The sequence below is a fragment of the Netta rufina genome (assembly GCF_964035555.1).
Source record: "Netta rufina genome assembly, chromosome: 21".
Taxonomy (NCBI): Eukaryota; Metazoa; Chordata; class Aves; order Anseriformes; family Anatidae; genus Netta; species Netta rufina.
Genome location: NC_140145.1, coordinates 2,590,223 through 2,618,134, shown reverse-complemented (window position 1 = coordinate 2,618,134; position 27,912 = coordinate 2,590,223). Strand labels below are relative to the sequence as shown.

At 42.7% G+C, this 27,912-nt stretch overlaps 1 protein-coding gene across 1 annotated transcript in view; it reads left to right on the top strand.

The window, feature by feature from the left end:
* The window catches only part of LOC311217673 (autism susceptibility gene 2 protein-like), a gene marked incomplete at both ends in the record, with an annotated part of 663,617 nt that overhangs the window by 310,164 nt on the left and 325,541 nt on the right, over nt 1–27,912 (top strand). The window contains one exon of the mRNA XM_084299926.1: nt 25,463–25,564. Within this exon, the coding sequence (XP_084156052.1) occupies nt 25,463–25,564 (102 nt within the window). The remainder of the gene's footprint in view (nt 1–25,462; nt 25,565–27,912) is intronic.

Below are 27,912 nucleotides of genomic sequence, written 5' to 3'. Positions count from 1 at the left end.
TCACAGCGTGGAGGACTGGGCTACATTCATTTCGGAAGTACCAGTGTGTGTTGTGGGGCCAAACCCAGGCTGACAGCCCACTGCTGACTGACAAAACACCTGGAGTTGTCTTCTGAGCCTTGGCTTTGGCTCTGGGTTTTGCATGCAAGGTATTACCTGCTCTAACCCTAGCCCTATGGTGCCACCCGTCCCTTAGCCTGGCTCCTCAGCCAAGGTTGGTGACACCACTGCAGTCTCCTCCTGGCCACGTGCCGCTGTCCCAGACGTTGTCCTATAGCCCCATCCCTCCCACTGTCCTGGAGGTGGTCGGGTGGGCAGTAGGACATAGCAGCCTGCCCTTGCCTCTTCACTTGCACTCGACCGCTGTTTGCGGGGTCTGAAGGTGACCCACAAAGCAGGGCGGTGAGGCTGGCTGCCAGCACCCCACCTGGCTCCATTTTCCATACACTACATCAGACATCTGCACGGTCATCCTCACGCTTCGAAAATAAATGTAATTCTGAGTGCATGAGAAAATTCACATCTTGTGGTCGTGCCTGAATAGGAGATCTTCAGAAAGCCTTCTCCTTGTTGTGGAGGCTTGTCTGCAGCTCTTCTGAGTGCTGTCATCTAACTGGGCCTGCTGAGCCTTAATCAGCTTTGATGGTGAGGACGCACACTGCTTAGCACTGTGGCAGGTTATTGGTTTCCCAGTCTACTTTGTCACATTTCTTTTCTTTGGGTAGGTGGCAAATTGACTGCCATGTTAACGGTACTTTTTGGCAATTGTATATTCAAGCAGCTTCTGTTATAATCATTTTGTTCAATTTATACTGTTCTTGGTAACTCGGGAAATAGGAGGAGGAGGTTCCTCTGAGTGACTTTGAACCCAAAGTGGGGTGCACATGAACACACAGGTTCCCATTTCAGATGGTGCACTGCCTATAACCTTGACAATCTGAGGATAATCAGTCAGCTGTGCAATCAGCTGTAAGGGTTGTACCTCAGGTGCCATCTGACTTAGCATGTTCAGGGCTAAAAAAAAAAAAAAAAAAAAAAAAAAAAAAAAAAAAAGCCAACAAGGAAAAGGCAGTGCAATGGAGATAACCTAGAGTATTGGATAGTAGCAGGATGCAGGATGAAGTAGAGAATGAGCAAGGTTTGGTTTAGCCCTGGCTTGAGCCAGTGTTCAGGTTTTATTTGCCTTCGTTCAGAGCAAGCAGGTAATGTGCATGCATTTCAGTGTGTATCTAAATAAAAAATTTGAAGCCGATTTAAAGAGAGGCAGTATCCAAACAAAACCCCTGTATGTTTCACTGCAGTAGTTCCAGGCTCCCCGCAGTCACCCGGAGCACTGAAGTGGCGCTGCCTTGGTGCAGGTGCTGCACCTGGGTGTGAGCAGGGCGTTAGCTGGGAAGCCGGCAGGGCGTCAGTACAGGTGGTGATGCAGACACCTGCCTGCCTTGTCTTCCTGGAAGAACAGCAAAATTCCATCTTTCTGGAAAAAAAGTTGATTTTAGACAGGAAAAACATATGCTTTTTTACTAGAAGTTGGAATGATAAAACAAAACAACAAGAAACTTCTGTAGGTCAGAATGTTTTACATTCACCAGCCTTGGAGATTTACCTCCATTAACTTGCATTTGAAATAAAGCTGCTCTGGTAGAAAGGTTCCATCCTTGATTTAAAGTCTCCCAGGTAGTGGAAGACTTACTGGGCTCAGATACAATCTGTTCTAAGGCTTGATTTTGCCTTTCCCTTCTAAAAATTGCTTTTTTGTTGTTGTTGCTGTTGTTGTTTGTTTCTTTTCCATCTCACTTCCAACCACAAGTTCCATAGAGATGCCTGGGTTGTGACTTCCAATATCTTGTGTAAATCACGTTGTGAGAATCTAATCCCCTTGGCAGCAGTCCTGACCTGTACTTAGAGCTATGCAGATACAGTGCTTCAGTGCCATCCTACGAATCGTGGTGGCGCAGATACAGACAGACCCCATTCAGAGCCATCAGGCCTCCATCATTTCCAGAAGAGCAGAGGAGTGGGGAACATCAGGGCATTTACGTTTTGTTGTTGGTAGGTCTGCTCAGGATCCCCAAAGTGGCCACCAAATCAGCCACGCTTCAGCGCGCTGAACCAGTGGAGCTGTATTAACATTGCTGTTAAAAAAGAGGAAGGGGCAAACTGTGACACTTTACCCTTTTTTATGAGAGAAGTTGGTCCTGGCAGATTAAGAGGAATCTATGTTGTGCCTCAGGTTTCTCATGTTAAGCACATTTTAGCCATAAAGCTAATTATGGTAAGGATTTTCAAATGACTCCCTACTAGTTCTTGTCTGGGTACCAAAGGAGTCCACATTCTGTTTTGGAGCGGATAAAATCCTCCTCCTGGAAGCATTTGTTTATCATATTACAGCTTCACATGAGCTGAGCTCAAGCCTGACCCGATGTTAAGTGTCTGTGGTAGATTTCATTACATCCATATACTGGAAGTCCTGCCAATATACTGGCAGCAAAATCCTAGTGGAAAATAAATGGCAATAAAAAAGAGAAATGATAGCCTCTGTGAGTGGTGAGGAGCAGAGCTTTATTGAGACCGGACAACCCTAGAGATGTCACTTGGCACACAGACACGAGCTTAAGAGAGTGCGAGTGAAAGCTGATATTGGAATAACGACTCTGTGGCACAGGCAGGGGAATAATTTAATTAATTGCACCGAAATTTCTTTGATGAATAGTTATGTGGTGATAAGCATGAGGTCGAACAGTAGAATGAGTTTCAGCTTTTTAATGGGCCAGCACAGCTGCAGTTTTGGCCACGTTCCCGCTTTATTTTTTCCTCCCCTCTCCGTTTCCCCGTGCCTGCTCCGCTCGCTGTCGGGGCTCCTCGCCCGCCCGCCCTGCGCCCGCCCGGGAGGGGAGCTGGCGAGCGGCTCTTGGCTCAGGTAGCCCCTTTGAAATCAATGCCAGATCGAAAGGAAATTGTAGGATGGTTTCGTTATGAATCCTGCATTTTTTTCCTGTGATGCTTTTAGCAGGGCCTCCGCTGCAACAGTTGTATGAAGATTTTAATAAAACTTTTCTGGTCTCCAGAGGAGGAGGCATGGCTTTGTTGTTGGAGAGCTGGAGGGAAGCAAGCAATGCAACGCAGCTGGAATTTGAGCATTAATCCTATGGTTCCTGGGCCGTATTTTCAGACAGATCAATTACTCCTGACTGTAACCAATCTCCAGCCATTTCCTCGCTGTGCAGGGCTCCATTTACAGTCGCTTGGATGCTGCAGCTTGACATAACCTCCTAACTTTATAGAACTTCAGCTGTAAATATCATCCATTAGACCTAAGGCCGCTGTCAGCTATGGCTTACCATGAGTCATTAACTGAAAAATTAGGGATGAGAGTGGCGGGTGGTACCAGCTGCCTGCCGGGAAGTTCTGTTCAGTACCGCTCAGCCCAGCGAGCTCCGTGCTCAGCTGCGGTGTGCTTTTTGATTAGCAGGATGGCTCGTGAGGGTTTGTTAGGGGGCTTGTCTGCGGGGGGGGGACCTGGTGAGGAAAGCCCCACAGCACTGCTGCAGCAGGCAGGGGGCTGCAACGACCCACAGGGAGAGAAATCGGGACTTCTCCGGGACATGGGACACATCCCAGCGACACGCTCTGCACACGGGGAGACCCCGCTCCTGCTGTCCCAGGCTGGGCGCCAGCGAGTAGGCTGCCAAAGCGGGTGTGAGCTCTTCTCACAGCAGGAGAGAAAGCAAGTAAATAGCAGATAAAACCTACCAGCATCAAAGCATTTTGCTGAAATGCAGCCGAGCCGCACAGACACCCTTGTTATTGAATTGCACTTTCTTGCTTGCCCTTTTTCTCTTCCCGAGTTGGTGCAGCAGCACGCTGCGCTCCGACAGCGGCTTGCCGGGGAGCTTCGTGTTGTGCTCTGCGAGTGCCTGCTGAGCGAGCCCTAGAAGCGAGACCTGGCAGTCCGTGTGCTGCCACCAGCAGGCCTTTCTCCTGGTAAATAACAGCTCCGTCTCTCATCGCAAAATTAATAAATATACAATGACTTCTGTCAGATTCCAGTAGCTTGCAGCGTGGCCTCCAGAAGGACTTTCCTCTTAGTCTCTCACTTCTTTCAATGCTTCATGAATATATAATACACCACAAGATACATTGTTATCTTTACTAGCAGACATTTGCCCTGCTCTCCCTTTCCAGCCTAATTCGTGCAACTCTGTATTTTAATATCTGATTTATTAAGGAGGGTCACCGGCAGTATTGCACGAGAGCCTTGTGGTTTTGGCCTTTGCCAGCGACGCGAAGTAACAGAGGGGGGAACTGCAGGGCTAGTTCAGTTAGTTGGTCGGGTTTCTTTTTTCTTTCTTGGAGCTTTGCCCATCTTATTATGAGTTCTTTAGAGAAATGAAATGCAGCAGTAGCTTGGAGAAATCATGGACACTTTCCAGCAGTAAAAGAGCTCTGGAGTCAGTATATAAGCTTTCTCCCCTGGTTGCAGTTAGGAAGCCAGTTGACAGTATAATAGGCTTTTGGAGGGGGCGCAATGGTTTGTATGTTCTGTTTGATGTTGCAAATACTGAGCCCTCGGGGAGATCAGGAAAAAGGATGTTCTGTTCTTTAGGAAAGGAAAAGATTAACCTGAAATGTGAACTGAAGCCTAGGAGCTCCGCAAGACTTAGGTGCACCAGAGACGAGCTCACTTTAATGGAAGTATCTTCTGTCTCATAACAAAGGCGGGCACGTGTTTTTGCAAGGATTTGGTTAGAGAAGTAATTTGTGTGTGTTTGTACAAAGGTGAGAGCCACAGAGAGCTTAAGGTAGGTCAGTGTTGAAAGCATGGCTATTCACTCAGACAAGTGTCTGACAGTTTGGGTGCTCCTCAGGCAGAGACCTGTAGTTGTTGTCAAAGAAAGCCTGGAAATCATACGTGGTCATTGTTTTGCCAGAGATTTCTGGGGAAAGGTGCCTATGGTCCATTTCTTGTTGGGTTTTCTCACTTCTGCTTCTGTTTATATCCATTAGGAGATGTCTTTTTTAAAGACAGGGCAGAACATCTACTATAATTTTTGATAGAGTTGTAGGGAAAAAAGACAAAACCCTTTCCTTCGAGCTATGATCTATTTGTCCAGTCTTACTAAATACTGGTGAAGACAGTACATATAGCTCTTCGCAGACATAGTACTCTCATATCCTTTTCTTTATTTAAAAATTCAAATATACTGGTGAGTTCAGGCTTTTCTATGTAAGCTTTTGCCAATCTTACAAAATCTGATCTTGGACATATATACATCCACTTGCTTTCACAATTTCTTGCCCATTGGAAATGATGGCTTATGACACATTTCTAATACTTCAACTTGTGTGACTGTGGCTCAGACAGAGGCACTGTGAAAGATCTGTTTGTCTCCTTCATGTCACTCTTAATTTTTACATTGATTACAGAACTTATTTTCCTCTTTTTTCCTTGTTACCACAGGCTGAAACAGCCCTTACGGTTTCTTATCTTTGGGAGCAGATAGATAACAGGAATTTGTCTGTAGGCTTCTTGATACTATAAGGACATGTACTGTTCATTTTCTTTGAGTATTGTTTCTTGATCTTCTTAGCCTGAATCTCCTTGTTCCTTCAAAACTTTTATTACTTAGTGATCAAAGCAAGGGTTAATGCTTCAATTTTGAAGGAGATGCACCTTTAGCAAATGTAGAAGAGTGGGACATTGGATTTGCTGTGGTAAGGAAGCAAGAGGTACTGTTTTAATCCAATTTATACATACACAGTTAAGTCAAAAGTTATGCTTCTTAAATAAGTTAGATGGCATTAGTTAGGCTTTCAGTCATCCAAAAGGATTTCAAGGAATTGGAAAAATGTGATCCCTGGGGCACTTTGCAGTTGTTTCCATCCCATCTCAAGGATTTCTGAACTTGTAGGAACGGAACCCAAATCTGGTGTATGGCATTTGCCGGCATTTGTGGGCATGCTTGTCTTTGTGCATGTTTATTAGGAAACACAAGATAATCATCATTTGGTAAGGGTATTATGGCCTGTTTTCACACATTTCTTTTCCTTTGTATTTACGGTTATTGCCAGATTCAGTTGAACAAGTTCTCACTTACTGTACCATGATACCTGGACAACAAGTTCATTCACTTTAACAGCCTATTTTTAGTGGACTACAGTAACCATAACATCAAAGAATGAAGGTACACAAGCACAGATGTAATTACACAATGGATCTTAATCTAGGGTGATATTGTGAGAGATGAATCTATGGCAGTTTCCAACTGAAAAATCAATAAATAAAACTTCAAGCGCTCTCAGCACTTCAGATAATGGGCATATTCCAGGATTTAGCGCCTGCTCTTGCATCTCTCTTAAAAAAGGCTCAGGATGCTATTTTTAACTTACCTATCCTGCAGGAATTTCCCATTTAGCAAGAAAACTTTGCTGAGCAAAGGCCAGTTTCTCCTCTTGCAATGTTTTCCTCCTTCAGGATAAATGGAATTTCCAGATACACAGACTTGTATTTTGCAGAGGTAACAGGGAATTTTTTATTCAAGTTCTGTGTACTCCTGTTAAGTTGAAGGAGTTTTAGATTTTCATAACACTGTGTGTGCTTAGAGAAAATACTGATTATATTCACCTTTAATATATTATTATCCCTGTGCCCTTTCGTTGTAGCTGTGTACCAGCCCAAACATCAGAGCAAGTTTAGGCTTTAATCCAGACACAATGTTCAGCTCTCTGGAGGACAGAATCTGCAGCAGCTTTATTCCTTTACTCCTCCTTTACCCTCCACACACAAATATATCACATTAGCAAACATGACCTCAATGGTTTTCCTTATTGCTTTGTCACATTATTCCCATAGCAGAAGCTGAGAAGGTGATCTCACTTAGACAAGCCTCTGTGTTAAAAATCAAGTCTCCCTAAGCTCTGTGTAGTTGATGTGGAAAGAAATAATCCTTCGCAGAAATATTATGGGCACTCAAGTTGACGCTTGTGCCCTCTCTGGAGTGATTTCTCACTTCTGTACAGCAGGAACACCCCACTAAATCAGGTGCCCAAGGTTAGGCAGTGCAAGTGCTTCAAAGCCACGACTAGACACAGCTCTGTAACTTCAGCAGAAGTGCTCAGTTGTTGCTGGCCCCGGTGGGGCTGCGATTTAAATGTGCTGAAGTATACTTGCCTTGAGTGCCGTCATTGATTTCCGCATGACTATGCACAGTACCAAAGGGTAAGGACATCTTGTTTAAGGTTCTTCTGTATAAGCATCATCAGTGGTGCTCCAGAGGGTAGACAGTGAGCACCTACCGGAGGGAGCATTTTGCCTCTGAATAGAGATTGTGTTTTTCTTTCCAGTAAGTGCTGGCTCCTCCCAAGCCTGAAGCCCAGAGCCAGGTTGGATGAAGTTGCCCGAAGTGCTTACTATCCTGAGAAGTTTTTCAAGAAATCAGAGCAGAGAGTTCCAGGCACTTCAAAGTATTTCTTAATGAAACTTTGGCTAAAGCAATGTCTTAAAATAGAAGGTGGAATCAGCGTGGTATCTCAAAAAAAGAATTTTTCCCTTAAATCCCTTAGAATTTATTAGGTGGGCGTGAGCAAAAAGGTTGGCTCCAATAAAAAAACTAGCTTTGTAATGATTAGCAGGGGCCCAGTATAATTTAAGATATTCTTTACAGTTTATAAATATGGGCTCATAAAAAGCGTAGATATAAGGAAGCTGTGACTTTAAGTCATTAGAAGCCCAGTGGTTTGATAAAATAACAGGAAACAGACAATTTATTATGAGCAATCTCAGTAGCTCTGGATTATCTATAAAACTTTTATGGCCCTCCCCAAGTGGCAAGAGGCCATAAAACTTGCCTGAATGAGGGACTTGTTAATTTACTTGTTAAAGCAAATTAAAAATTTATAAGCGCTTTTAGGTAAATGAGATCTTCTCTCATTGCTGCCCTTGCGGGCTCGGGAGTCCTAGGAGGAAAGAAGTGGTTGCGCTCAAACATCACAGCAGAACAATAAAAGCTATTAAATTGGTTCAGTTTATTACTACAGAGCCAGGCAGCTGTTGCCATGGTTTGCTGTGGGATACCGGAGGTTGACAGCATGGCATTTCTGTGGCCTTAAAAAGAACGTAATAACTCTACCTTGCAGCCACCCCGATGGCTCCTTCCATGCTTCGCCCCTTCATCCCGTCCTTGCGTGGAGCTGTTAAAGTCAGACTTACGCCTGCCTCAGAATCTCCTTCATCATTCATCATCTTAGTTGTTGTAAAATAGGTCTATGAACACCAAAATAAAAAAAAAACCTGCACACGATCTCCAGTTCCAGCTTGCCTAACTGGGACGCTTAACGGCGGAGTAAGCCGTGTTTTATTCCAGCGCTCTGCTGTAACTCAGTGCAGGAGGGAGGGAGAAGGGCCTGGCAAGGAGAACGGGGCTGTGGGGCATCTCGGAGCGGTCTTTGAAAGCTGCTAAAAGGAATTCAAGTGTTTCTCCAGATCACTTCAGTGACAGCTTCTTAGAGCAAATGCATTCCAGCTGGAAGTACCACAAGGAGTTAGGCTTTGTCCTAGCAACTCCAGCTTACAAAAGCGCTATTACAAAATAAAGTTTCTATTGAAAAGTCTTAATATCTAGCAGAAGGCCTGCTTCGTGTAAGGTTTTCAATGAGGAAAGATCTGAATCAAGCTGCAGTGAACTTAACAAAGACTTTCCCGAACCTTTCTTCCCTAAGCAGCTTGTCTCTACCTGTAGTTATTTCTGTTTTGTTCAGGAAGGATCTTTTACAGATCTAATATTATTTATACAATGAGTTAACAGCACTTCCAGGAGGGAACGAGTGGCATACATTCAAAAGTATTATGTTGTGAGCACTTCAGGTGATCACTTCAGATACATTTCAGGTGTCTTTTAAGACACCCAAAAGTAAGCCTGTCTGAATAGTCGTCTAAACACAGAGCACAGTTTTTAATGCACATTTCATCCTGATGTATTTCATTTAATATGCATTTTATGCCAGCATGATTTGTATGATTTTATGATTCTTAATGGATGTTCTGGGTGCTCTCCGTCAGAAGAGGAAATAATCAGTGAGAGAAATGTGTGGAGTGCACAGAGAAAGTCTAAGAGCATGGTCTTCAAGATAGGTTTGAGAGAATTGAGGAAATTTACTTTTTAAAAGAGAAAATAAAATGAAGGCACTGATAACAATGTTGAAACACAAGATTGCTGCAAAGAGCAAGGGAAAATCAGTTTGATGTATCCGTGATAGACAGGATGAGGAGCACTGCTGCAGGTAGGGGATGTGGCTGAGCCATGAAGTTTAGCTTTGTGCAGGGAAAGGCAGTGAAACACTGCAGTAATTCACCTGCAGCAGTTGTAGAGGTCACTGGGGGTCTTTAGCAGCAGTTTGGTCTGGGTTGTCTGTGCGCCAGGAGCGATGCAGATACAGTTTGGCCCTTCCTGGGCCCAGAGGGATGGGCTGTGGGACCAGTTGCGTCTGCATCTTTCTTTGCTTTTCTTTGATTTTATAATGCTGAGTCTCCTGAGCTCTCATAGACTGCAGTAGGTAAGATGAGTACTCAAATACTTCAGGCAACGCTGCCCCAAAGTCTTTATTTCCCATGTGGCTCCCCAGCGAGAGACAGATGTTTAGCAGGACGCTTTTCCTTCACGCTGCTAGACCAAACAAAAGCTTACAATCTCCAGGAATTCAAGTATAGCAATAGTAATATTCTGGCACTTCCATCACTCAATAGCTGTATTATAAATATTTCATGGAAAAACTGAATCATAAAAGTATTATTTTTGTAGCGTGCCAGGAGTAGATCCAGGCACTTGGAGCATAAAAAGTATGAAAGTCACATTTTAATATTGTGCTATCCTCACTAAGTACGGTGTTAGTCTGAAACTGTCTAACATAAAAATAAGGCAGCGTCTCCGAGGTATATTAATGGTGCTTGTATGGCTAATGGTTACATGGCAAACTCCCAGTACATTCATTTTAGTGCGCACATTTCTCTCAACCAGATATGACTGGCTGGAAAGGTCTCTTGAAATCCCATATGGCCTCCCCAGGGACACCACTCCAGCCATATTTCATCAAACCAAAAGTGGATATAAAACGAGCCAAAGCTCGCTGCCTTCCAGTGGCATTACACTCCTGCCTCTGCTAGGCACATCAGGAACTCCAAGCCCTAATCCTTGAAATTTGTCGTGATGACAGCGCTCGGAGCCAAATGGCTAATCTTTCATGTCCTTTCATACCTGACTACTGTTCTAGTTCCAGGTTTTGAAAACCTGAATTCCAAATGGGTTTGTGGGTGTTCTGAGCCTTCCTGGATCTGGCCCTTAACCTGCAATAAACCTGTTTCAACACAGAAAAAATCAAGTACTGACACAGAGACTGCTTTGTTCAGGCTGAGCCTTTGAGACAGATACAGTCACACAGAGTAGGGCTCGACAAGGACGTGAGGTGCTTTTTATTGCAGAGGGCCTGTTGTGGAAGTGTGCGTGGAAATACACCGCCGTTGTGGGAAGTACCTTGAGCCCAGCGCGTTATTTCAGTTGGAGGGAGGGAGATGTCTTGGAACAGCAAACATCCATTCATAGGGCATCGGCTGGCAGGCAGAAGGCTCACATTCATGCCCCTTTTTGCTGACTTGGAGCAGTAACTAGGACATAGGTCCCTCGTTCTGTGTAGATGCCTTTCAGACATTCCTTGGTGCACCACGAAGTTGCCATTGAACTCCACGGAATTAATCCAAAAGACGGAGTCCTGCAGTTGACTCCTTCCCTAAACCTGTGTTTAGTCAAGGCTTTTTTCAATGTTTATTAACTTAGGCTTGCAATTCAATGTTTACATAAATGACATGATTAAAAACAAAACAGGAACCTGGACAGAATGTGGTTCCTGTTAAAATCATTGGGAGTTACTCACTAACTTAACCCTTTTGAAAACCAAGACACACATTGAGCTGTACTGCCTACATATTTATGTTTAATGAAAGGCAGGCAAGCTATACGAGCCCATCACAGAGAGTGTTTGAATTTATTCCTTAAGGTATTTATTTACAGGTTTCATTCTACAGCAGCTAGGTGATGACAACAAATACTGAATAACATCAACCCTTTGCCATACCCTGGGATCAAGGAGAATGACTTGCCTAGGCTTAATTTAAATCATAACTTGCCAAATTGGTGAAGACCTGCAGAAAATTCATCAGTAGTTCTAAGCTGCATGTCTGATTAGGGAGCAGATGAATTAGATGGCTCGGTGTCTGTGGTATAAAGACTTTCTTTTTTACAGCAACTGGTTTTTGCATGGGTATGGCTTTGATGAATACTACCCTATGTTCTTATCACAAATGAGCAAAGGAAATATAAATTAGAAGCTCATAAATATCAGACTGTAGTTACCTTTGAAGAACTTTTATTTCAGTACAGTTTGCATAGGAATGGTTTTGTTGCTTTCAAAAAATGTATTTGTTTTGGGCTAGATTTCAAGTAATGCGTAAGCCATAACATTTTAAGTAGGTGTCCTCCTTTATCTGAAGTAGATAAAAAGAGATGTTGGATCTGTGAGGGGTTAATTCATATGTTCTAAATGAAAATGGAATTAGAAAAATGAATTCCCTTCTAACATCTCTACTCGGTGTGCAGATCAAAGCCATCATAGGAGTAAATTTATGTCTGATAGTGTGGACGGTTTCAATGCACACTGGCGAAATATCATGCTGATTGCTGATTGAAAACAGTTGTTAATTCTCTACTTCACTAAATTCAGAGTGGAAAAACTTTCCTTAATAAAGAACAGATTGAAGAGAACCAAGACCTTACTGTGTGGAAATTAATGGCAGATGCATATACTGGTAGTTAAAATGTTTCATTAGATGTTAATGTCTTGCTGTGTTTTTAATTGTTCAGAAATTAGCCTCTAGAATATTAAAACCATCTGTTTGTTATCATGATGAAACAGAATACTTAAATAGTTATTAATTTTGTGGGCCTTTTTTTCCTTGTCTGCAAAACTTCGATCTGTTGAGATTTCTGTGGATGCTGGATGCAGAAGTGAAAAACAATTTTAAAACACCTTGGTGCCCAAAATATCTGCATTTGTTGCCTGCCACCCATATTTTGCATGCCTGCTTTATTTCACAAATTATTGTTCACTAAGGAGAAGCTGACGTTTTTTAGTGCATAGAAGGAGTGTGCTGATGCTTGCTGAGCCTGTGTAATGGTTGATTTAAGCTGTAATATGGTACGTTTTCACATGCTGATACTTAATTTTTAAGTCTTGTGGGTCATTTTAAAGCCCAAATATTTCAAAGCATGGCAAGGCTTCCAAGTAGGTCCATCAGTTTTATCTTTCTTCATTTCCAATTATTTACAACTATTTTTCATTTTGTTAGGATGGAGTTTGGGGAGAATTGGCAGTTTTGGGACATTTTTTGTGTGTATTATGTGTGTTTTAGGTGTTTGTTTTTTTTCTTTTTTTTTTTTTTTTAATTTTAATCACGTAGATGAACAAGAGTAGGCTTCTTACAGGTCATGATTCAGCTGATAAGATAAATTTAAGCAAGTGCTTAAGTCCTGTCTTGTGGGGAGTCCAGAGCATGTATGTTCTTATGCACAGCTCTACATTGTGAAGAGCACAATTTATAATGCATTTTGTAATGCTTTCTATATGTGACTTAAGTGTGAAAATTTATTCAGCGTGTCTAAACATTACTTAGAGAACCATTAGCATATCTTTTGGAGTGATTTTTGACCTTTTCCTGAATAAGCACTTTAAAATTATTAAATGCTAGGATGCGGATTAATTCAGCTAACCATAATTTGATAGTAGTCCCGTGTTATAGGTTTGTTGTTTTTTTTTTCACTTGCCTTGAAAGAATAACAAAGTTCTTCTTACCTAGTATATGACTATGTTTTCAAGGTGGGTAAGTTTAATATGATATTAAAGCATATGAAAGAGAAGTTAAATTGTTTTTAATCAGTATAAGGTAGACAAATTATCTAGGAAGTCAGCATAGTGGATGCCCGGTTCTCTTCAATGGATTCTGCATTCCCTAAATCAGTGGAAATGTTCCTCTTGATTTCAGTGGGCACTGGATCTTGCCCCAGTTCCTTGCCTTTCTGTTGAGGCTGCCAATGGAGGGACTAATACCTCTAGCTGCCAGAACGATTTTCCGGAAAACGAAGCTGGTTTTGGACTTTGGCTGAGGCATCTGGCTTATGAAATCTATCAAACATTAAATCACCTTTGGTCACTGTTGACAAGGGACAGACTCCATGATGTACCAGGAGATTTTTTGACATTTGCCAATATGAGAACTCATAATTTCAATTGGCAAAAGTAATCTAAGGTGACAGCATAGTGCTGCAATATATTTTGTTATTTCTTGGGATGAGAAGAGAGGTAAGCAGAAAAAAAACAACTGTAAATATAAAACAAAGCAAAAAAAAATGAACTGGTATTGTTAGGAGTTCTAAGACATTCTGAATTTGTCAAAGTAGCTGCAGCTCTTGTGTCTAGAGCAAACAAGGTTTAAGTCATGAAGTCAAAGTGGTTTAAGGAAGTGCTCCTTCAGCGATCCTTTTCCTGGTAGTGCCTGAGGACAGTCCCTGCTGCCCCTTCCAACGTTTTTGCCTCCCGTGTACCAAACCAAAGGATTCACCTGGGCTAGATACAACCCAGGAAGAGAAGAAGAAAATAATCCGGTCATTTCTAACCTGGCTGAGATCCCTGCAAAGCCCGACCCAGGGAGCCTCAGAGGTGTGGGGAAAGCAGGCTGTAGCGGATGGGTAACAGCAGGGATGGGCTCTTGGAGCAGAAAAGGTGCTGTGAAACTACAGCCTCGGGTACAGAAAAATTGTGACTTGCTAGTGCCAAACAGGCCAGTGTTACAGAGCAGCACTCAGGAGCACTGGCAATCTGTGTGCAGCCTGAAACGCTAAAATATCTTATTTTGTTCAAAGAGCTTCCCTCCAAAGAGGGTGGAGCACACAACACAAAGGTTCCTGTAAGTGGCAGCTTGCCATCTATCAGAAGCTAATCCAGATTTAAACAACTTAAACAACAGTTCCTCCCTTTGCTTTTCTCCTGAGTTATTTGTGATGACTAGCTTCTCTTCATCTCTAAACTCATCTCCACATCAATGACAGCTGCTAATGAATTCAGATGGTTCATTCCCATCCCTTCTGTGCTTCTTCAAATAGATTTTCTTTGCCAGATACTTCAGCTCCCCTTTCCTGCTAACAAATTGGTACTGAGGTATATTATTATGACTTTTGCTTCTATCATTCAAGCAAGGAGAAAATACAATACGCATAGACATGAGTTATATGTCAAAAATGCTTTTACTCTTCCCTCTCCGTTCCATCACATTATTAAATTATAGAGAAATGCTATCATAATAGCCTCTTGGCCAAGTCACAGAGAGCAGAGTTATGGTTCCCTTGATAAATTGCAAAACATTATTAAGTTTTGCTCTCTGGGCTGAGAGTATTGGCATAAAAGGACATCAACCACAGTCATATTGGTCTTGATTGCTGCTTAATTGCTGCTTGTTTGTGTTAGAGATCATGTGGTTTGATTGATCTTGCCCTGCTTTTGTCATTATAGTTACAACTTCCTAGTTTTCTCCTTGTACAGAGACCACAGCATGACTTTTAAATCTTGAATAATTTATATGACTGGGCAGTTAAACGGCTTAAAATAGTATTATATTTTTAAGCCGATAGCTCAACCTTCAAATCATTATTTATGCAACCAAGTTATTAAATATTTATTCTGGGCTTATATCGAACTATGAAATAACAGGGCTTTTTTTAAGTAAACAGTGGCAAACAACTTGAGGTCCATCCATGAATACTGATATTTCCTCCTTTGAGTCATTTATTTGCTCCTGTAACGTTAGCTGGGTGTCAGTTCAGTGGTCTACACTGAGAGGAAAAAAAGGATGGCGATACCCGTGGCTTAGTTCAGGTGAGCGAGCAGTGTCACTTCAGTCTTTTTCAGGCTCTGTTTGTGGAGCTGCAGTACTGTTAAACTTGTTGACCTGGCCTGCTTGCTTTTTGTTCCATCATGTGATTTGTTTTATCTTCTTAGATACTTAGGTATTTTTCCAGTAGGTGATACGTTTCAAAGTCAACCAGAGGCCAAGCAGAGTCCTTACGGAGTTGGATGTCAGTGGCCTTGGGCTGAATGGGATAGCATTTCTGTTTACCTCTCCCACAAATTCAGAGTGAAGGCAGGGTTTTTTTCTGCTGCTTTCCTACCTCACCTGTCCTTGCTGTACAAAAGAAATGAGGGCTCCTCAGAGATGTAGGGCTGAGGTGGGACAGACTCCCCGAATCCATAGGCCAGACCTGCTACTGAAGCAAGAGGTGGTAATGTTCTAACAAGAAGGATCTGGAAAGCCATCCTTCAGGTTGCCAAGAGCTCTGAAAAAGGCTTTCCTCAGCCACAGTGCTGGGGTAGAGCTGTCAGCTTGGTTCTCTTTCATATGAGCAAGCTTAAAGGCAACCACAAACCCCATCCCCGGTGGATGCCCTTGCAGTGAACACCTCTGTGCACTGCTCCTGCTGGCATACATGTATGCCCAGGACTTGAGCCTGGGCAACTGTGTTAACAGGTCACATCTTTGCCCATGGAACTAAAATCTGCTTGCGGGACATACAGAACAGGAGCTTAAGCTGAATAAGATGTAGGACTTGTGCCGTATGTGGATCAGTCTGTGAGTACAGGTGTCCATGCAGGCAGGAATTGGCACTAGAGCAGCTGTGCTCCAGAGGTGGTTTTTAGCAGTACAAAGGGATGTTTTCCTGACACAGAAGCAACGGAGAGCCCTGGAAATCTGAGGGGGGATACAAATGAACTCAGCAGAGGGACTGAGTAAATATCGAGAAGGACAAATCGATTCTACCCCGATGGCCACGGCTTTGGCTGCCTCCGAGCAGACCAGCTGGGCTCTCGTTCTTTATCCTCCTCTTTGTACCCTGCGAGACTGGGCTATGGAAGCTGCTTGGGGAGATTGATTGGTACAATGGAGTGCTTTGCAAGGTGTAATTTTAAAGGCTGTATTTCTCACTGTGCAACCATCAAAATGCAAAGGGTCAGAAGAAGCCTATATTTTTTTGCAATTCAGCTTTTAAAGTGTGCAAGAAATACGCTTCATTTGTTGCAATTGCCAACAGCTTGCTGTTTCATACCATTCTTAACAGGAGCTGGGGAACAGAGCAAGTCTGTTACACTTTATATGTTGTATAATGTATGTATGATTCTGAGGTGTGATGAGTTTATGCCAAATTTATCTTTGATTTCTGCATAAACAGCACAGAAAAAAAATGATGGGCTGCATTCCCTTTGTAACTTAGATAAAATAGAGCTACAGAGCTACTTCAGGGTACCTTCCGTGTGCTATATATCTAAGGTTGCCCAAGCATATAATGAAGGAGAAGAGGATCTGGAAATAAATGCCCGTTCTCTTTATCCCCCACCCCCGCTCTGGCAAGGATGCTATTTATTCTTAGCCGTTGTGGCTTCTGCTGTTGCTGCTGCAAGCAGATCCCAGTCACTTGGTGTTTCTGTAATAACAATGCTAGATAGCCAAATTCTCCCTGGGAGAAGTGGGGTGTAGCTGTTTCTTCCATGAGGATCTCCCTCATTCACGGCAGCAGAGGATGAGTTCCTCTGCTCCGATGTATTGAGCAAGTGCAGCAGCAGACTCTGGATCAGCTCAAAGGCAGCAGGAAATGACTGTCAGTGCTTTAGTATAAGTAAGTTAGACACCCTTGTTCTGTATCATGGAGCTAATTAGGTAATTGTTTATAGTTACTTATTCAAGTTCTATTAGATTTGGATTTGTTGTCAACAGGAAATAGGAAAAATACATGTGTTTATTCTTAGTTTTCTTAAAAAGAATTTTTGAACAAGAAATTACTTTCTATTCTCAGTAGGGACAAGGAAGAAACAAAAGATAAAATCTTTACTTTGTTGGTCTACCTCCCTTTACCACGCAAATATGCAAAATAAACTAGCTTCATCTTCTGCTAAGGATGTCATATCCCAGGGCGATGGCATGTAGGCCCTGATTCTTGGTGGCTGTGCATTGGTTGTTGTGAGATTAAATATCAAGACATGCACAGAGAGCCTCTCCAAATGTTTTATTGTATCTCTCAGGTAACAAGATTTTTCTTCCCCGGTGTGAAAAATGTCTTTGTATTAATATTGTTCAGAGTGCACACTCGGTGTGAATTCTTTTTTCATATTTACTGCCTAAACTTGTGCATTGTAAATATTCTTCCTCCTCATTATCTCACCTCTGATTTGCTTTCCTTGTACTGCTCCTTTGTTTAGCTATTCAGACAGAAGTCGTGGCAGTGAACGTAGCTTTGCTGGAAATGCAGTGTAGAGGTCTTGCTCCAGACCTACGGCTGCCATGTTAAACCACCTGTAAAGCTTTGGGTGACGTGTAAGTGCTGTGTAAGTAGTATTAGTCTAACTTGTGTCAGTAGCAGGATAGATTTAAAAGAAAGTATTTAAATGAAAACTGTTAATCATTATTTAAATCACAAGTAACAAGCCTGGATTTACATTGTTGTTTTTTATTTTTTTCTTGCTAAGCAGCTCTCCGTTTATTTGTTTTCATACAGCCAGATTTGTTCTCAGTCATTGATAAAGTGTTTTCTTTGTAATCAAATACTCAGTCCTGCATGAAATCTGCTGCTGTTCTTTTCTGACTAATAGAAGGCATTTCAGGGGTGTGGGTTTGGCAGGGACCAGCTTCTTAGGCTGTGCTTGTGCCATACTCACAAAGTGGATGTTCCTACCTGTGGGACTGTGTGCTGCGGGCCAGGGAGCTGTGACCTGTGTGTGAAACCTCAGTGGACCAGGAAAGTTAAAGACGTTTTCTTCTTTGTTCTAGATATCATATAAAAAGCAGCACCCTTCAACTGAACAACGTTTAACTCATCACCCGTTAATCTGCTGATGTTATACTTCTGATTTTTATAATCAGTTGTTTTGTAGTTTAGAATCAGTCGTGTTTCAATGTGAATTTTGAAATGAAACAGTAAACAGATTTTGAGGTGAAAGCTATGTTTGAGTGCAAAATAATGCAACAGTACATATTTTAATTTCCTGCTTGTTTTTCTGCCCTAATGAGTGGGTGGGGGATAGTGGGAACTGCAGTTAGGTTTTGCTTCCCAAGGCATATAAAAACTGGACTCCCTGGAGCACGTGGTCACCCTGACATTGGAATAAACAAGTGGGTAAAACCCAGCAGGGAGTCAATGGGTCAGCTCCACGGCGGGGTGCTGGAGGTGCTCCCTGTGCTCAGGCGACACATCACCTTCAAAGGCATCTGATGCTACCAGGCGCAAGCAGTCCATCCCCTCCTGGACCCCCAACCTCACACAGGTGTCTGGCGGTGCCCACTGCTCTGGCTCCCTCCCCAGCAGGTGGTTAGTGCAGCCAGCACGGTGCAACATTGCTCCCTGCAACCATGGGTCCTCTCTTGCCCCCCAGCACCCTCTCTCCTGCTTTATGTGCCACAAGCCAGGCTCCTCCTCTTCCAAGCCCTGAAGGACCACCGATAGATTCATGATAAATCATGCTGAGACTGTCCAAGCTGCTAACAAAGACCTTAGTGAGTGCAGCTGGGCTTACCCTGCACAGGCAGCAGAATTGGCTGTTGTTCTCTGGCCTTTGGCCACCCAGAGCAGCAGGCAGCCGTGGGCAACTGCCTGATGTGCTGGTGCTTCTGCCTTCATCCACGTGTGCCGCATTCGGGTAGAAGTTTGTGATTCCCAGTAGTGACAAAAATTTGCATGTTCACAGCCTGGCTTGAGTCTAGGCTGCTGGGGAAAGCCCAGAGAACAAAATGCAAGTAAACTCGGTGTAAGAAGGAGCATATAGAAATGTCCTCGTATGTGTAGGCTGTCAGTGTGGTCAGGACAAACTTCTGCTGTGGGTCTGGGATGGGACTGCTCCTGTTGAGGCTTTCTGGAGTCAGGAAACATCGCTAATGGAGAAGTGACAAGCCTGTTCACTTTTCTAGCTGATCTGAGCTAGAAAATATATTCATCCAGGTGGGAGCTGGATCAGACCAGTTTTGGACTATCTTGCCCTTGCAAAAGCTGTGTAAATAAAGAATGACAGGCAGAACTGAAAGCATAATTCCCCTCCTGCAGTAGGGTTATGCCATCCCTTGGAGAGCAGGTGTCCTCTTCCTCTAGGGCTCTGGTAACGGCTTAGTTTGCTGGCTGCGCTATAATTCGGAGAAGTGTTAGTATTCATAACTTTAAAGTATAATGTAGTGAAATAATCCTTTAATTCCATATGGTGTGGAAACTCAGGCGCCTCAAAACTATACCATAGCTTGGATTTACTGCTGCCAAATGGTATGGGGTTTTAAATTAAAATATATTAAGAAAAAAAAAAAAAAAAAAAGCTGAGAAGAGCCACATTAGGGTGTTTTTGACATGATATATAAGCTCTGTGAAAAAGGCTTTTGCTAAATTCTCCATAGGTTTATTTATTTTCCTTTTTGTTATGTGCTAACCAGGCACCGCTACTATGGAATTATCTAAAGTGGCTTAGGGATCCAGCAAAGCAAACTGCAGTCCTGAGAGGATGATGCTCCCTGTAGCTTGGGGCTCAGCTGCCCTTTTATTCCTCCTTATGCCTCTTAACATGATCGACTATCTCTCTCCTTCATTCTTTTCCGTTCTGAGACAAAAGGCAACAGAGTGCCGTGTTGTTATGGGTTATCTTTAGGAGTGTTTTATGGCTTACATCCCCCATCCCTTCCTCATTTCACAGAAATGTCTGACAAATATAGTAACAATAGCACTTTTCTTGGAGATCTATCCTCTATCCTACTCATAAGCCTGTACATTTAGGTCTACTTCACCCTGTGACTTTGAATGCCAGTATGAAGAGCAACAGAGAGCTTCTTCCCCTGGACACAGGTGCATATTCAGTTTACACTTTTGCTGTCACAAAACAGGGCTGAGTATTTTCCTGGTGCAAAAATAGTTCTATAAGATTTCAAGTCACTTGAAAATCTCCCCATGCCCTGAAACAAGACTCTTAATTATCAGTTTCATGCTGATGTTTTTGCATTTATTTCAATTTATTAATCACTGTATCAATGTCTGGCCAGTTTCTTTGTGATCTTTAGGCCAGAGGTAGTCTCTCTATTTTTTCTTCATCAAGCAGTCACTGCCAGTGTCACTAGTTTATACATCTTCTTCTCCCATCCCAGTGCTATCTCAGATACCCTCTAAAGTCATTACCCCCTTTGCAGCAGTTGCAGCTCAGTACCCGTTTTGCGTCGCTCTGCAGGGCAGCGCAGGGTGATAGGTGCTCAGTGGTTCAAGTCAGTGCATGAGCAGCTGCCTGCTTGCCCGAGCTGTGGGGAGGCATTAAAACTGTCTGGGTGTTAACCCTGGCTAGGAATTTACCCTGGCTAGGTGTTAACCCTGGCTAGGGGCTGCTGCGCGCCCACCGCTCTGCTCCCCCTCCTCAACAGGGCAGGGGGAGAAGGTGCAAAAGCTTGGGGGTCGAAATAAAGACAGGGAGATCACTGACCAATGACCACCACAAGCAAAGCAAACTTGACTTGTGGAAAACTAATTCAGTGTGTTGCCAATTAAAACACATTTGGATAGTGGGAAGCCAATTAAACCATGTTGCTTCCCTGGCTTTCCCCGCCAAGCAGTGCAGAGGTTGGGGAATGGGGGCTGGGGTCAACCCATGACAGTTCCTTGCTGCTGCTCCTTGTTCCTCACAGCTTCCCTGTGGGTCCTTCTGACAGTTCCTTGAGGAAGAAGCAGCTGCACCACGGGCTCTCCACAGGCCCTGGTTTCTTCAGGTGATGCCCCCACTCTCCCCCGCTGTCTCTGGGCTGTGGTCGAATCTCAGCCCTGGTGCACCTCCTGCTCTGACCTGGGTGCTCACAGGACTCCCTCTCACTTTTATTTCCTCCCACTCCTCATTTTTTTCGTGTTGTTTTCTGCCCATTCTTAAATACATTTTCACAGAGGTGCCACAGGTGTCACTGACTGGCTCGGCAGTGGCTGCGGTGGGGCTGCCTCAGCACCGGCTGGAGCCAGGCCCGGCCTCTCCTCACAGCAGGCCCTGCTGCCCCACTGGCACCCAGGCTCCAGAAGACTTGTGGCCGTACACAAGGGAGGAGTGAAACCCCAGGTGTGTGGGGGTGGTTTTAGGGTGTTTTTTGTTTGTTCGTTCTTTTCCTCTATGCATGCACTCTGGCAGTGGAGCCCCCTCCCCATTAGAAACGGTTGTTGGTACCCCCGTAGTCCCCAGAGCTGTGAGTGCCACGGGGCCCAATTGTGTGCTGTGTACTCTGCAGTCAGCTCCTGGGAAACTGTCCCTGCTAAAAGAAAAACAAAAGCAAAAAGAAAAACAAAAACACTTGAAATAGACCAGTTTGGGAGAGTAAGGAAGACATACAGTTATTTTAACTTTCTAGAGAGGGCCTCAGGTATGGGGAGAGGGATTCAGAAATAAAACCTGCTGCTGAGTTCCAGCCCCGCACTTCAGCCAGCAGCAATCCTTCCACATTGTTTTTGTGGTGTTTTTTTTTCCCTTTTCCTTTCTTACTTATAATAGAAAAAATGCAGTTATCCAGTTATGCTTGACTTTCAGTATCCTCCATCAGGCATTACAAACTAATAGGTTCTGTAGTGAGGTAAAAGCTTTCCAGAAATACGATGTGATGATGCTGAGAATTTCCAAAAAATCCTGGAAAAGTTGTGAAGATGTGGGTGTTCACCGGGGTCCTAGCCCTGTGCCTTCCCGTGTGGGCAAGCAGGCTCAGGTTCCTGGTTCTCACTTTGCTGCCTGTATATATATCCATCTTCCGTGCCCAGGGAGACCTTGCGGAGTTCTTTGCGAGCCAGCAGTGACCTGTGTGTTCAGAGTTTTAGATCTAGTAAACCCTCTATTTCCTCTTCATGAGACCCATATGAGATCCTAACGTGTGGATAAATTCATTCCCACTGAAAGCATGGAGCCAAACTTGCTTTTTGCTGTCCTTCTTTGTTCTTGGCTCAGTGCAAATATGGAAGAGCAATGTCTATGTTAATGTGGGAGAGTCCTCAAGGCGCTTGTGTGGACATCACGGGAGAGCTGTGCTGGCTTTGCTTTTTTCACGGGGCACCCTGACAAGAATGATACAGGAGCAAGAGTTGTGAATGTAGCACTTCAAATATCTTCCAAGCAGGAAAATTTGCATTTTCTCGGGGAAGCTCCTTTTAGGGATCCTGTGTGCTGCAGAGCAATGCACCATGTCCCTGCAGTGTAACTGAAAATCCGGTCTCTTATTTGCAGACCTTTTCTAGCAGTGCTGTGTTATTCCAGCATCACTTCGAGTGGCTGAATGTTTGTGAGTAGACTGAAATGAACCATTGCCTTTCCACATTAAGTGTTCTCATGTGCGTTTGTGTGTAACTTTAAGTTCTTCAAGAAGACAATGGGCACATTTCCATGCTTTTTTTTTTTTTTTTTAATTTAGCACAGATTGATGGGTTTTGGAATAAAATGTAAACCCTCAACAGTTTGGCGTATGGAGTAACTCAGGAAAAAAAGAAAGGAAAATATGGAAAGCTTATAAATCTGAACTTGGACTTACTTCTGAGTTTTCTGTCTGGTCTATGCAGTTAACTTTGTTCCTACAGAGTTTGAAACTTGGATATCTCAGTCATATTCTCTTACTCCTTGTAAATTGTGTCCAAAAGAATAGCACCTGCTGGGTGTCTCTTCTCTTTGTAAATAGCTAGAATTCACAATGTCACAAGTATGAAAAAAGAGTTATGATTAGTTTAAAACAAACAAAAAACCCTAATGCATGACAATTTTGCATGAAATAAATTGAAGTTCTAAAAAAAAAAAAAAAAAAAAAAAAAGACTGCAAAAAATTATTCAGGCCCCAGTTACAGTAACAGTTTTTCCATCACTGTGTGTTTGTTGACAAAAGACTGAGTCAGGGAAATTTGATCCATTTTCCTTTGGCTGGTTAAATTTTAAATCTGGGACCATAAAATTACGGTACACGGTGGTCCTAGATAAAATCTGCGAGTTACATATGAAGTATTAGACTTCTTGAATATGTTATCCTCCCCTCCACCTCCAAAAAATATTACCTAAATCCGTTACATCTGTCTGATAAACCGTTCTATTTGAAATAAAAACCTTTTTACTTGAGATTTTCTGGCTGAACTGTGGAATATTTAGTTTATTTATGAAATTGTGTTTGATAAAGAACTTACAGTTCTTATGTTACATTTTCTTTGAGTTGAGAGTATACCAGTGCTTTTTTTTTTTCCAGTTGTGCTCATGCATCAGAACTCATTTGTTTGTCTAAGCCCTTAGTTTCTTAGTTTTATGTATTTTCTTTTACATTTTTTTTGACTGATAGGGAACACACAGAACTGCCCTTTTTACCCAGTATAGATGTTTGCCAAACATTTGACCTTCTCACTCCTGAAGGAGGAGGTATAGGGTTTGGGTAGTTTTCCTGGGTTTCCTGCAGATTCTCCACTCTTTTGAGCATCTGTTGTGGCTTTCCGGCTCCCATCTGAGCTTTGCTGCCCTTCAGTTCCCACTGGTTTATCTTTCAAGTAACTCTTGCTTGGATAGTGTCAAGGGAATGTCATCCTGGTCAAGGGAATATCATCCTGTTCTTACTGTCATCACACCTGTGGTTGTGGAGATGCCACAGGCCTGGGAATGGAAACCCCAAAGGACAACCAGTTGTTTTCTGTGGCATTGAGCGACCAAGGCACAGAGTACCAGGAAAGGACGAGGGTCTTAGTTTAATGAATGAAACCTATTGGAAGAAGTAACATAAAAGAATATCAATCAACTATACTTTTTGAACCTTTGCCTCTTGTTTTTATTTTGTTGTTTCTTTTTTTCCTTACCAAAGCAGGGACTAAGGGATGAAGGTGAAGCAGTGCACATGCCAAATATGCAAGTTTGCTCTTGCCCAGCTGACTGCAGTGCAAGGGAGAAACCGATAATAAGCATGGGGTTGAGGGTTCTTTGTGCATTCCTGTAGTGTACCTGGGAGAAAGGAGCAGCGTGTAAGCAGTTGTGAATGTGTCTGGGCTATATTGAATAGAAGTGCACATCTTGTGCCTATAAAAGAGAATGCGTGGCAATTTTTGTGTCCTTGTGCAGCATGTTTTTGGGCAAACTGGAATAAAATGATAAGAGAGAGAAGGAAGAGGGGGAAAAGATGGTGGAGAGAGTTCGTGGAGAAAGAACTTTTGCTCACCAGTCATGAAATGGAGATGAGTGTGATTTCCTATTTATTTTCTGTCAAATAGAAATTACTGTGAATTTATTAGCAGTTGGGATAAGTTATGGAAGTTCTTTGGTATTTGCTTTAAGAACGTTGGTAAGCGTGCCGGGTGTCTCATAAAATACTTCATTAGATATGTCACCAAGTATTTTCTCTGCATCTGTCTCTGCTGCCAGTGTTTATTCATGATTTAAAATCTAAATTTCTAAAATTGACTTTTTGTCAGTATTAACACCTGGAGTAAACAGTTTTCACAGAAACGCAACAAGGTGTCAACAAAGCTTAAGCCATATTTTAATATATTGAAGCAAAACATAGGGAAAGTTACATTAAAAGAAATATATACAGTTTCAGCACTGCAGTAGACGTAGTTCATACCTTCTTGCTGTGTTTGTGGGCTTGTGTATAATGTAGGTATGTGCTAGATGTTTGTTTTAGTACGCTGCTGTTCTAACACGTTGGCCTGCACAGCCTGCAGTGTGAGGGAAAGCTTATGCAATTGTTCTCAATTGTCCTGAAAATATGGTTTATATATTTTTTATCTTTATTTATTACCATGCCAGTAAAGTTCATTAACAGTGTTTGAAAGGCAAAAAAAAACTCATTACATGATAAATAGATGATGATGTTTTATGAACACAGGGGTTAGCCAGGAAGTTGTTACGGTACCAGACAATGTTAGGGGCTAGTCCAGCACTGGCCGTTCTCTTCTCTTGGAAAATTTCCATTGATCTTAAACCCTCAATATTCCTACACTGTGATAAGGAGGGGATTGATCCCACATGTGCTTTGTTGTGATGGTAACTTGGTAAGAATAAATTGAGTAGTGTAAAAGTTCCCAAAATGAAAGTCTTAAACTGTGGTCTCCTTGGGATCTGAATGTTGCTTCTCTCTCCCCTGGCCTGCTCATGAGCTGTGTGCCCGTGAGATTGCTCTGCTCTCAGCCTTCGTGGTCTCCCTGAGGTCCTGCCTTGGCACCGAGGCTGCATGGTGCCAGTGGTAGCCTTGCAAGTGCCATGAAAATGCTGCTTTGTGTAGCCATGGGCCTGGGTTAAAGAATAGTAGACAAGGGAACTTAATCTCAACAAGGCTAAACTCTTGCTTTCTCTGTTTGTTTGTTTTTTTTTATCTTTCTTACAGCTCAAGCCAGGTCAAAACAGTTGCCGAGACAGCGACAGTGAAAGTGCCAGTGGGGAATCGAAAGGTTTCCATCGAAGTAGCTCTCGGGAAAGACTCAGTGACGTAAGTAAAGCAGCCAAATACTGTTCTGATTAACTCCAGTGTAGTTTTCTGAGGGGCATAAATTGTAACAGGATTTAGTCTCTAATTTGTTGCTAAAATCCCCTTCCCTTTCAGGGATGAAAGGGGAAGAAGCAACTTAAGTCTCCTGCTTCAGTTCAGTAAAATTCTTAAAGTTTGGTACAATGTCCAACGGTGTGAAAATGCTCATTCATTTTGAAACAGTTGAAGGCCATTCAATGAAGTTTAAATGCTCTATGTAGTTGAGAAATGAGATGGCCTCTTTTCTCCCCCAGAAGGGGAAGAATATATTTCTCTTTGGGGTAAGCTCTGTCTTTATGGAAAGTATTAGGGTATCTAGAGACTCAGATAACTTCTATCTATTGAATTGATATAACATGGCCAACAATAGCATAAGCTCTGCCTTTATTGCTCTACCTAAACTATGGAAGGTCCTAAGATGGCAGCTCTGCAGAGAATGTTTTTCTCTAGTGAAGCATGCGGACCATTCACTGAATGACACGAGCTGTTCTGACATGAATAAATACAGATACCTATCTGTTGCTGCAATTAGATTATTATTTATTACGTGTACCATCACAATCCTTGAGTGTTTTAATCATGGCTCTGAGTCCTCTGTGCTGCAGTGTTTTACAGCACAGAAAATAATGACATCTCCTGTCCCAAAAGAGCATGAGTATCTAAAGTGGGGATTTTGTAGGTCAGATCCTTTGCTGGTAAAAGCATAACTACATCGGTCAGACTAATTTGTATCAGCCAGCAATCTGGCCCTACTTTTAACTAACCCACATTTTGGAAATGGGGATTTTATCGATAGCATGTCCATGTAGATTTGGATGACAGATACCAGATGGTGTCCTCTGTAGGCCAGCACAATAAAACTGAATTGAGCAGATTTTAAAAGCAATACCTTTGTAAAGAATATGTTTCGTTTTGTGAATTTAAGCCTGGAGGCACACAGCTAGCCATTTTTGCTGAGTTGTGCATATTGCTGGAACAGACACCTGGTTTTCTCTGTGAAGGTGTAAAATCTGTTGCGCTCTTTCCTCTTCCCTTTGTCACATTGTTTTAGGGGCCCATTCCTCCCCTGGAGCCATTCTTTATGGGTACCTTGAGTTAGACACTTCAGAGCCTACCCTTCACAGCAGTCAGGCGAGGGCAGTCTCAGTGCTGTAAGATATCTTTGGAAGAGGAGAGTGAAACCAGAGGAGGTAGTAAGTAAAAGCTTGGTACAGGTCGCAGTGGATGGCAGCTGACCATCAACCTGTCACCATTGCTGTTGTAGCTTGCTCCGAGCCCTCTGACAGCTTAGAAGCCACTGCAATGAACTTCACAACTGCAGAGCACCTTCCAGCAAAAAGTTCACCACTCCTTACAAACATGGTTTTAATTTAGTCTTGTCATTCCCTTGCAATATAGTGCGTGGAGAGCTCTGAGGCTTACTCGTGCTTCCCGGCAGCTCACAGCATTGCAGTGCCAGACTTGGCAGCGAGAACAGAGTCCTGGTTCCCCTTCTACCAATCCAATACATTTTTTTTCTCATGCTTTTACGAGACTTTACCTTTTTCTTGGCACTATGGCAAGTTAACAGGAAGTCAACAGCAAATATAACTTGCCTAGTGCACCCAAGAGAGGACACAGGGATTTACAGGTTGCTGAAAAGCAACATTATTCAAATATATGTGGAAATGCATGTTTTAAAGTCAAGTTATGTATAATTTATGTTTTGCTTAATAAGTAAGTTCCTTTATGCTTTGATAACTCACTGCAACACAAGCATGTCTTTCTGTGGCCTGCTGTTGCCAGTTCAGCTGAGATTTTACAAGTATTCATGAGTTGCTGTCTTCTTGCATAGGTCTGTGGTGGCCTTCTGCCTATCCCAGATCCTTCCAGTTAAGAAAAGTAAATACTGTTCTGCATTTCTGTCTTTTCCAAAGACAAACATCCTGCTTTTTTAAATGACAGGGCCATACAAAGTGGTAGTGATGCTTCTGCTTTCAGCTATAGGTGAATCCATCTTGAAATTCCTTGTAGGTGCAAGGAAGCGTTAATAGCATAATAAGGTTATTTTAAAAACTATCTTTTGAAGAAAGTATCTATCAAAATATCTTTTGATATTTTAGAATACTAGCTTTTTAATGGTTACTGTCCAGAAGAAAAAACTACAGACAAAAGACTATGTTCTCTCTGAAGACCCCGATTTTAACACTGTTCAGAAGAAATGCACAGAAAGTTGTGTATTCAACAGAAGATTGAACAAAAATATAAAATACTGCAGGTAGATTAGCCCTGAGGTCAGAAAGTAGATTTTGGACTTGAAATATGATGAA